Source organism: Sparus aurata, chromosome 11 (assembly GCF_900880675.1).
Source record: "Sparus aurata chromosome 11, fSpaAur1.1, whole genome shotgun sequence".
Classification (NCBI taxonomy): Eukaryota; Metazoa; Chordata; class Actinopteri; order Spariformes; family Sparidae; genus Sparus; species Sparus aurata.
Genome location: NC_044197.1, coordinates 5,569,590 through 5,580,397, shown reverse-complemented (window position 1 = coordinate 5,580,397; position 10,808 = coordinate 5,569,590). Strand labels below are relative to the sequence as shown.

Below are 10,808 nucleotides of genomic sequence, written 5' to 3'. Positions count from 1 at the left end.
AAAAAAAATATTAAAGAGAGTTTGTAAATATTTTATTCCAACAACACTCATACATCATACACGCCCTGATTCCAATTAGCTGATGAGCTCCCAACATGACGTGATGGAAGCTGAGTGCAGTCATCTCCCCATAACATCACCCCTCAGGTCACTTCAAGTTCTCCCCTTTTATTATTCATATTAAATATTTCGTCCATTTTACATGATTAGTTTAAAGGCGGCTCCACCAAATGTACAAATTGAAGTGTGTTTACCGCTCTTGGGGAGCATGATTGCATATATACGTGAACAAAAGTAGTATAAAGCCTTTCATGGCTCCAGAGGAAGCTGCCTGCATCTGATAAACTACCTCCAGTGATGTCACCTTGTGGCTAAATTGCATTGTGGGTAATGGGGGGTTAAGAAAAGCAGTCCACTGGCTTTACATTGCACAACTCAGTTGGACTCATGTTAAAATATGTAAGAATTTTGGTTTAAAACAATTAAAAATTCACAAAAATTGTCAACAGAATCTAAAGAAATGACAGTTTTGACGTTATAACTTTAACGTATCATGTTGCAGAGATATCTGCTGAAGTTAGCATGCTAGCCAGCTAGCCCTATCCAGTGCCAGATGAATGCTCGCTTGCTAGCTATGTGAACGCTTTGCCAGTGCTTTGAGTGCACAGTCCGGACCATTAGCTGAACTGCTAACGGTACCTGTGGTTAGCAGCCGCTAGTGGTTACTCTGGTGATATGCTTCCTCTACTTGCTTTGAGTATGAATCCAAAAGGAGGCCAATTTTTATATAAATGATTAAAATTGTTACAGCAGAACTTTTTTTTATAGTCCTGCTGCTGCCTACATTACCCACAATGCAATTTAGCTACTAAGTGACATCACTGGAGGCAGTTTATCAGATTACATGCAGCTTCCACTGGAGCCACTAAAGACTTTATGCTACTTTTTCACACCCCTAAACACACTTTGATGAGTCAAATTGGTGAACTCACCCTTTAATGTAACAATATACACATCTTTATATGTATTTTTAATCATGTACATTATTATTTGACCTCCAGAGTAACTTTTCATGCCATCAGTTCATTTCTTCCAACAGCTGCACCGTTTCCCTCAAGTCCTCCACCACTTCATCCACGTCTGATTTGGTCGTCCCCCTGCCCACGCTCAACCTCATGGCGTTAGCTGCCACCTCTGTAGGGACGCCGCAGCTCAGAAGGATATGGGAGGGCCTGATGGACAGCAAGGTGCAGCGTAGGGAGAGTTAGGTAACTTCGATCAATGTAGTGTCTGGACAAAAGGATAAGAGGTTAAGGAGGGACCTCTTTTACCTGTTTGCGTTGTCTGAGTGGCAGGCAGCACCAACGCTGGCCAACAGCCTCGCACAGTTGGACAATACCCTCCAGCCTACAGCAGGAGAGAGAGAGAGAGAGAGATTAATCATTCAGAGCCTTTGTAGTTTACAAATAGCCCTGTGCAGGTCATGAACTATCTCTGACAAACATGGGTGTAGGGTTAGAGGACACTGTGTTGGACCGGCTGGCCAAAACAGACATAGGACAGAAACGGTAGAGGCATGATATCACCTTGTAATCTTGGGCCCTGGATGGACATGTTACATGTGTTGGGGAGGACATCAGAGCCTGGGTAATGGCTGTTGAAGGTGATCTTGTCTCTGAAGACGGCCTGGAAGGGAAAACATATTGATGGTACACTTGCACTCTGTGTAGTGGATAAGAGGCAGAATAATGCTGATAGATGTTTTAATTTTGAAGGCAAAGAATAAAAACCCCCAGTGCAACATAGTACAATATTTTAAATAAGCAACTCCATGAACAGATAGCATCACCATTAAATAGTATCACAGTTGTAATGACAACGAATCAAACTTACCTTCAGTCGGTCTTCCAAGTAAAGTCTGGTACTTCGCATGTGACTCTCGTACTCTGACAGGTTGGCGGTCACCAGCTCTGCAGCCTAACAGACACAGAAAGCAGCTATAAATGAAACAGGAAATGACGTGTTTAACACCAACATAAAGACACAATATCACAGGTGTTTGCCTTCAGATTATTCTTCAAGTCTTTTCTTAATTCAAACTCAATTTTATAATTGCTACATACGGGTTCAATAATGATATGTAATGACATTAAAAAAAATGGCAGAGAAGAAATGCTCTTACATATTCTTCAATATATATGTAAGAATTATAGATTACAACGTTCAAAAACGAACTGAGATTTTCATCAGAATGTGAAGAAAAAAGAGTAACGTTATATCCAAAGGCTTCTATGTATTGTGTTGCGGAGATTTAGTATTATATATACCAGCGTTAACATGCTAACCAGCTAGCCCAGGTGTGTTATTTTTCAATACCACTCACAGCTCGCAGTCCAGTTAATAGATTCCACAACATTATCACAAAACACAACACAAATAATTTTTCGGTATTCACGACGAGGGCATTTGTTCTTATCAGTAGTATCTATAAGTATAGACGATTTATTAGCCATTGATAAAGCCATTAGTTCTGACCTGGTGTAACTCGTCTGTGTAAAGTCAAAGTCAGTAGTCCACCAATGGAGTGTCAGTGTACAAACTCATACTGAAAAAGCAGGAAACATACCTTTCCCAGACCTGCAATCATTGGTGTGTTTTCTGTGCTGTAATACGCAGAGAGAGAGAAAAAACCAGACCCTTACATTTAGATGTGCAGAGATCTGATCTTGGCCTTTCATTCATGCCTTTATTGGTTCTTTATTGATTCATCCTGAGGTTAGACAACGTAGTTTTTTACCCTGGTCTGAAGTTCCTCTCCTGTCCTCCTCCAAACAGCATCGGAAAGAGCGGCGTTCTCGTCCCAGGGCCATTGACGTACAAAGCACCAATCCGAGGGGCGTAGAACTAGAAACGTAACAACACCTGTCCATAAAAAGTTGTGTTGTTTAATCTCTGATGCCAAATCAAGACACTTTACACACCAGCTTCTTTACCTTGTGCCCCACTATAGTGAGGTAGTCCACGCCCAGTTCACAGGCATCTACTTTGATTTTCCCCACAGTCTGAGCAGCATCAGTGTGGAGCAGGATCCTGAGCCACTCACGCTGCTTGTTGAGAGCTTTCACCCTCTGGCAGATCTCTTGGATTGGCTGACAAGAGAAGAACATATAAGGCACATGCAAATAATACAGCATTCCTTTATTATCAGTGCTGTAAAGAGATGCACATGCAGGTGAGCGCAGAAGAGACAGTCAGATATCCAAACGTCTGTCTCTTTCTCACCATGATGATTCCTGTCTCGTTGTTGGCCATCATGATGGAGATGAGACAAGTGTTTGGACGCACTGCAGCAATGATGTCCTCCACCTCCACCCGGGCTGTCACCTTAGACACGGGCACAAACGTCACATCTGTGAGAGACAAGTCAAGAAACATTTTGAGGTTAGTCAGTAATAATATCTTTTTTTTCTTTAAATTACTCTTGAAAGAGACTTTACAGGATGGTCTCCTACCTGCCTGGCCATCTTTCTGTAGGTGCTCGGCTACTAGGTTGACGGAGACATGTTCCACATTGGAGGTGATGATGTGAGGAAGGCCTTTGCTTCTACTCTGCTGCCCATCACCTTGCTCTTGAGCCTTGCAGTTTCTCCTGAAGTACTCTACAGCAGTGTGGAGCACCAGGTTATTGGCCTGAAAGAAGGTTTGTTTTACATGAACCACCACTGCATGCATGAAACAATTATTCTGCAGATGTAGCCGAATAAAACGCGCGACCAGTAATGATTACCTCTGTTCCACCTGATGTGAAAATTATATCTTCTGCTTTACCTCCCACCATCCTCGCCACACTCTCTCTGGACTGATTAATTATTGCCTTGGCTTTAGCACCTACAAATAAAAATAATAGTGTAAACAATAAAAAAAAAGTACTTTTTTTGTTTAAAAAAGCATATTTTTACTGTCCTAGTTTATTCTCTTGCAATAAAAAACTTTTTTTTATTAATCTAACTCACTAATCTAATTTTCCAATAAAACTTTTTTAATTGTAAGAGAATAAAACAGGACAATAAAAACGCACTTTTTTGAAATCGTTTGCATGCTGAGATAAACCATTATTGCAAATTAGGGAAAAAGCAGATCACTGATAGTAAAATAAATGAATTGCACACACACAACTAGCTTTCATATCTGATTCACGTTACAACATCAACTTCGTGGCATTTTGAAGCAGGCTTTAATTTTCTTCACCTGCCATATAATTGCTGCTCGGGTTTCCCCAGGCATCCTCGAGGGCTTCAGTGATGGCCTGGATCACTTCTGGTTCCAGTGGAGTTGTGGCATTGTAGTCCATGTAGATCCTACATCACATTAGGAACATTGCAGAGAAACTTCCTGGTCTCAGTATATTTATATATATATAAGCATATATGCTACAACACATTAACAAAACATCTAGAGCAATCAAAATCCTCAATTTAATCTTATTTTGCATTTGATTCAGAGAGATCGACGACTGATATGACTTCTTACCTGTCTACATTCATCTCTGTATAATGATTTAAGGTGTGATGGTCAGGGAAGGTGTGACCCATTATTAGGGGGATGTCATCTGATTGTTTGGCCATTATACTCCTAGGGAGGAATAAGACATTTAATAGGATGTGTGTAGATTTATTACACCCAGGCAGTAAAAACAATATATCCCCAGATTTATAACCAAACGCCATATAAATCTTTCAAACAAAATGTGTAATTACATCCCTCAGTGAGAGTTGGATTTGTTTGGACAGCTTCGATTACAATGTGTTGTGAAAAGCTGGCTGGACAGTTAGAGACATAGTTATTATTCCCAGTACAGTTGATGACTGCAGCCCAAACAGCAGGTGTAACTGAGCCTCAATGGTCAGCCAAAAATTAAATTACTCAAAGTCTGATCATTGTTATCACCACGTAGTGTGCCATTAAATGTCAGCTGTGTGTCCCTATAGGCTACAGAGGCTTATTACACACTTAAAACAAACATTTAAGCTAGCGAGAACATGATCCGTCCGCCAGCAAACGTCACAAACGCGTACGTGACAGGAAGGCATTTACTCAGCTTTAGTGGAACTTCCTCTGCCGACTGAGCCTACAGTGAATTCAAAACATGCAGAAAATAATAACAGAAAAAACATTAAAACAACCTGTCTCATCCCTGACAACGCCTCACCAGACCGGGTTGATGTTTAGCCAGCTAGCGCTAACTTAAACTAGGTACCATTAGTTAACTTTTAGCTAAAGCAAGCTAGTGCTGCTAACTGTGTTGTGCTAGCAAGAGTAACCGTTAAACTGCCTTCCGGCTAAAAAAAAACAGAGTCAGGTATTTTTCTCCTTCGTGTGACACGGCAGGCTGAACGTCTTGGCTCTGTGTCTGACCTTGTGAAATGATGCGGAGCGGTCTTGAGTATATTGACTACTATCCGTGTCAATCATCAGCTAGCTAGCCACTTTGTATGACTGTGGATGAGGCGCTGCTGGTCCGCCGGGTTGCCAGATGTCTTAAAGGGAAATCCGCAATCTGACGTTTAGGATGTCAGAAAACGCTGAAAATGACGTACACGGAATGAAAATTTAAAGTTTTTATAATTCATCTGTGGTTTCTTATATTGATTATATTCGTATAAAGTTAAACGCATAAAAAAATCCGCCTTTTTTTCGAACTGTAGCATAAGTTAGTTGCGATAAAGGTATTCGTTTTTTGAACGCTCACACAATGCAGGATGTTTCTAATGTCGAAGAGCTTTAACGATTATGTAAATTAGTGTTCAGTAAGTGAGTATTTATCATTTTTAATATAAACAGAAATGTATTATAAACACTCCAAAAACGATGGTATGAGAACATGGCAACCCTGGCATTCTGCTGGCATGGTTACAAGCAGGAGTTTGTCCTCTTGTGCACTCTTGTCAGTCAGTTTGTATTTAATGTTTGTCTACTAAATCAAATGTTAGAGTTTAACAATGGATGAACAAATAGAACACTGGGACAGACACCAGATCATATATGTATTTGTTGTTGTAAATGATAAAAAAAACTGTAGTATAAATGTGGCAGCTGCGGCTCAAGGGCAGAGCCAGCATATTATTATGGGAAGGTTGCTGGTTCAATTCCCCTGGTCTGTATGTCAAAGTGTCCTTTGGCAAGAAACTGAGCCCCAAACTGCTCCTGATGTGCTGATGTGCACATTGCATGGCAGCCGCCGCCATCAGTGTATGTATGAATTACCGTAAATCACTTTGCACAAGAGCGTCTGCTAAATGTGAATGCAGCGGATTGTATAAAGAAGACGAGTCCATTGCTTTGTGTTGCATAATTTCCATGTTTATTTAATATATGACAATGTGTTTAGTGTACACAAACATTTGACGCTAAACTCCAACACTCAGAGACACTGACTGAACTACTGCCCATTTAAGTTTTTTCGTAAAATGGGTGCAACTTTATAATACACTGTTCACAGCAATCATGTTTATATACAATGCAAAAAATCATTTGAAGAAGAAAAAAAAAAATAAAATTCAATGTACCGGTGCAATTTGATAGTGCAAAACAAAACAAAAAAGAGAGAGAGAGAGAGATATTAGATGTGGTAGCACAGAAAATGTAAATGATATTCCTTCGAAGGGCAGAGGAGAGATTAGAAAAAGTAGATTTTGTGAAGGCTGTCAAGAGCATGACGGTGAAAGAAGAGTGAGAGTGACAGTAAGGTAACCTACAGCATTACTCTGTGCGAGATGCGATGCCTAACAGGGCCACGATGAACCAACCTTCTTCCCCCACACGTCTGTGGACAGGTAATTACAGCTACTGTATATCTCACAACCTGCATTTTGGTTCCCTGATAGTACCTACAATCAATAAGGAACCCCACTTGTGAAAACCAGAGGACAAGTCAACACGACCACTCCTGCAGAATAAGTATTTTCAAACATCAAAGTACATTCAGTGTGATTTTTTTTTTCTTCGTTTTTTTTTTTCTGTGACCGCACCAACAGAACTTTGGTTGGTTCAAATGTGACGCACATTAAAAAGGCCCACAGAAAACAGGAGCGACAATCTCAACATAAGAGATCAGACTGGAGTTATTCCCGGGCTCACATTTCAAAACTGGGTTTTTAAAGGGAATGAGACAGAAATGAGTGCTTGAGACAGTGTAACGTACAGTACAGCAGGGTGTTCCCCGCGAACGACGGTGCCATAGCTGGATAAAATACAACTGCAGTCTCTGCCAACAATCATTGATCACCCGACTAAAGATATGAACAGACATTTGACTGATTTAAACATGTAAACTGTAAAATGGTTCCAAAATATGTCCACAACACAGAGAATACTTTTTCGATCCCAGGTTATATGCTTATAGTAGAGTAAGATACCGTGTGAATTATCTAAACAGCAATTCATTGTTAAACCTACTGCGCCAATACATCGAGAAAAAATTATATTCTTTCATTTTTTTGTGTACAGTTTAAGAGATGTTGTCCTGGTAGGCAGTATATCATTTCTGTCACATGCTCTCTCGGCTGGCTGACCTGAGGCACGCTCATCAATCAAACGTCAACGCCTCACAAACTGCGTCTGGCAAGTTTTTGATTCACCGTCATTGTCGATGAAATGCTGTGGAAAAATTCACAGCTGACGTGTTCATCAAAGATCAGATGAAGGGATAAGAAACGGCACAGTCTATATTTGAGCCTGATTGTTTAACAGTTGCAGTGATATGCTTTCAAACATTCCCCCGAAATATCATAAAGTAGGTTGTGTTTCAAGGTATAAACGTGAAGTATTCTCCGTTTTATGAATATTCTGTTCTACGCGACAGAACGTGACATATACATGAGACCTTTTTGTTTTTTTTGCTTGAAGATGAATTGTGACAATCACGATGACCAAAGAGGAAAAAAGTGATGTGATATGATCTGCAGACACTTCCAGGACAGTATTATAGCAGCATGAAAGGATGTAGTTTCAAAGCAACTGGTGCAGAGGCATACTGTACAGTATGATTGAAAAGAGAGGCACTACATTTAATCAATATACATATCATTCAGAAAACCAGCTTCTTATTCCGTACTCTTGAGGAACAGTTTATACGTTTGATCATTGAACAGGTAGCTTTGTGCAGCTGAGGATGGACAGACCACCTTTTATATTCTCTACCTAAAGATACTGACCTTTTTAGATGTATGTTAGTTGGGGGGGGGAGGGGGGGTCAAAGGTCAGCTGGGACTATCCTAATCTTAAGAGGGGATAGTGTTATTCAAGTAATCTTCAGCACAAAGAAAGTGGCCAATCATAAAGTCATTATAATTTACCTACAAGGGGACGAGGTTGTATTATTCAAACATTTAAGGAACTCATATTAAAAAGTGCAGTGTGCAGAAATTGCACGGTACTACTACTTTAGAAATATAAATGTCTTTGTAAATAAATACATGCAGAAATAAATAATAAAGCTGTTAAATATCTAAATATATCACATTTTAAAAGAAATGAAAACTTCAGGTCGAGAATGAGATTAAATCGAGAGGAATAATGGTGATGATGTTCGATAACTCGCTGTGTGAATGTGGATACCCTCGGTGCTCCTACGAGTAGCTAAAAACGACATGAATTGATTCAAAAATTGCCACAAGAACATGAAGTCTAGGATGATACGCCATTCCTTTGCCGGGCTGTGTGCGCTAAAAGTTTCGAAGACATTTTTTCAGGAATAGGAGGCAGATTTACCCAAAGTCAAGATTTTCATGAACCACAAAGAAAAGAGGATTATTCTTAAGCTCAACTGTTGTTTTTTTTCATGTAGCGTGTGTTTTTTTTTTTTAGCAGTACGTTTGTATGCAAACCAGTTTAGACACTGTGTATATAGTTGTAGAGTAGAGTAGAGAAGAATCTGCAAGTTTGTCTATTTACTGATGCAAATGTAGCAATGAGATCCTCACTGACATGGCAGCTTCAGGTAAAAATAAATGTCACTGCTTTTTTCTTTTTTCTTTTTTTCACGGAATAAATGTATAAGGCTTGATGTGTCACTCACAACAACTACAGTACATTACCATACGTATGTAATCTGAGATAAGAAACTGTTGCTACTTCCTCCATTTTTCTTCATTCCGTCCAGCTATGAATTAACTCCAGTACAGTACAGTGACAGCATTTTGAAGAGGTTCTTCAGACTACGAGACTCACACCGCAGCAAAGGCCTGACACGAGATGGGCGCTTTAGGTGCTGAGGACACGAGTGACAAACTGAGAACGCACAGGGGAGAGATGGTTGTTGGTGACTGTGGTGGGAGGGTCGTGGGGCTCAGCACAAGGGGAGGATAAGGGACAAGGATCTATGTACATCTTAGTCTTTGCGTTTATCTTTCCCTCAATAGATGGGTCACATCCTCATCTGTCCGGCTCGTCTTCTTGACAGCTTTGACCTGAGAGACAGAAAAAAATGAACAGTTTATTTTAAAGACACATTCCAGTTATACCTTCGTGTTCACTTTTTACTGTTAAAATATGTTTTTACCTGATAGTTCCAGCGAGGAGAGGATTAAACGCATACAGCCAATCATGCATCTCTTTGTCATTAGTGGCTTGAAGCAATATTCCACGATGTTCTGTACACACAGCGAATGTGTTCGGGGTCTGTTGAAAGAATGAAGAAAAAAGCGGATTACATCGTTCCTGAGGTTTTTCACCAATAACAGGGCATGAAGAGGGATTTTCGGGAGAGTTTGATGAATCACCAACCTTCAGCATTGCCTGCTGGTCCTCACTGTACTCCACCTGGGCAGAGGAGAGGTTGAGGATAGCCCGCTCCACAGTGTCTCTCTCTGTGTTGTAGATGTAGACGTACGGCCGCCGCACGACAACATAGCGCTTCACCCATCCGTTGGTGTGTGGCTCCAGGAAATGTATGTACCCTTTCTTTGACACAATGGGGCTGCGAAAATAGAGGTGACACGTGTGAATCCAAGAAAGACGCCACAACAGCAAAAAGAGATTTTACTGCAGCAAACTCACCTGACTCTAATTTCCTGGATATCGGGGACAAATCTGCGGATCCGAGGTTTGGTGTCAGAGGCTCCACTGACGGATTTCTTGGCCTCTGCGTCCTGCGGCGTGTCGGGACTGGGGCTGACGGCACGAGAGCGAGGCGTAGGAGGTCTGCAGTACAGAAACAATAGGTCTATAGCCATAGCAACAAAGGAACAAAATTAAAACGCATAACAATAACCATAAAAGTACATCTGAGGTCCTACCTGAGTTCAGCGTTGCTATAGCAACCCTCAACCAGCGAAGGGCATGTCGACGAGGGTGTGATTGTGTTGAGAGCAGAGATGGAAGCCGACTCTCTTAACGTTGTAACAGACATTTCTGAGATCTGCAACACAAACACACACACACACACAGACGTCAACTGTCAGGATCTAATCAACCGACATTAATCTAATTATTTTCACGTGTAGGTATAAATCTGAGTGTTTGAGATCCACCTTGCTTTCACTAGCGCTGATGCACACGTGGCTGTATTCCCGGTTGAAGGAGTGAGTGAGCAGCCGCAAACACTGTGCGTGAAGAAGGACAGAGAGCTTTAAAGGGTTAGATACACGATAAGTAAAATCAGAACTGTAATATCATAAAACTCCGAGCACTATATTTCAACTTGACATAAATACATATACATCGGTGAACATTTCAACAGACACTTGACATGACAGAGATCATAGACCAGGCCAATCTTCAGCAATAAAACACAGTCAAGACAGCACTTA

At 40.8% G+C, this 10,808-nt stretch overlaps 2 protein-coding genes across 18 annotated transcripts in view; both read right to left on the bottom strand.

The window, feature by feature from the left end:
• Positions 1–17: 17 nt before the first annotated feature.
• Positions 18–5,572, bottom strand: scly (selenocysteine lyase). 2 transcript variants are annotated; one of them, XM_030433119.1, is made up of 13 exons: positions 5,416–5,572; positions 4,531–4,632; positions 4,249–4,358; positions 3,788–3,888; positions 3,513–3,690; positions 3,283–3,410; positions 2,994–3,149; positions 2,798–2,904; positions 2,627–2,663; positions 1,894–1,977; positions 1,587–1,686; positions 1,332–1,407; positions 18–1,232 (listed from the first exon to the last, which is right to left on the bottom strand). In XM_030433119.1, exons 2-13 carry the CDS (start codon positions 4,623–4,625, stop codon positions 1,079–1,081), a joined length of 1,326 nt encoding a protein of 441 aa, XP_030288979.1. In that variant the 5' UTR covers positions 4,626–4,632; positions 5,416–5,572; the 3' UTR covers positions 18–1,078. The 2 variants fall into 2 exon arrangements, with proteins under 2 accessions (XP_030288979.1, XP_030288980.1); XM_030433120.1 differs by lacking the exon at positions 5,416–5,572 and adding an exon at positions 5,184–5,405.
• A 766-nt stretch (positions 5,573–6,338) lies between these two features.
• The window catches only part of kif1aa (kinesin family member 1Aa), a 37,157-nt gene continuing 32,687 nt past the window's right edge, over positions 6,339–10,808 (bottom strand). For all 16 annotated transcript variants that reach the window (XM_030432548.1, XM_030432549.1, XM_030432553.1 and 13 more), the window contains 6 exons: positions 10,530–10,601; positions 10,296–10,417; positions 10,057–10,200; positions 9,784–9,976; positions 9,560–9,678; positions 6,339–9,467 (listed from right to left, as the gene is read on the bottom strand). In XM_030432548.1, the coding sequence (XP_030288408.1) occupies positions 9,425–9,467; positions 9,560–9,678; positions 9,784–9,976; positions 10,057–10,200; positions 10,296–10,417; positions 10,530–10,601 (693 nt within the window). In that variant the 3' untranslated portion in view covers positions 6,339–9,424. The remainder of the gene's footprint in view (positions 9,468–9,559; positions 9,679–9,783; positions 9,977–10,056; positions 10,201–10,295; positions 10,418–10,529; positions 10,602–10,808) is intronic.

Bases quoted from the DNA above. Each gene is read 5' to 3' on its own strand.
- scly (XM_030433119.1), bottom strand. From the start codon at position 4,625: ATGGCCAAACAATCAGATGACATCCCCCTAATAATGGGTCACACCTTC. The intron at 3,411-3,512 runs GTAGGAGACCAT...TGTCTCTCACAG, and splicing joins ACAGAAAGATGGCCAGGCAG to ATGTGACGTTTGTGCCCGTG. The intron at 3,150-3,282 runs GTGAGAAAGAGA...TTCTCTTGTCAG, and splicing joins ACGAGACAGGAATCATCATG to CCAATCCAAGAGATCTGCCA.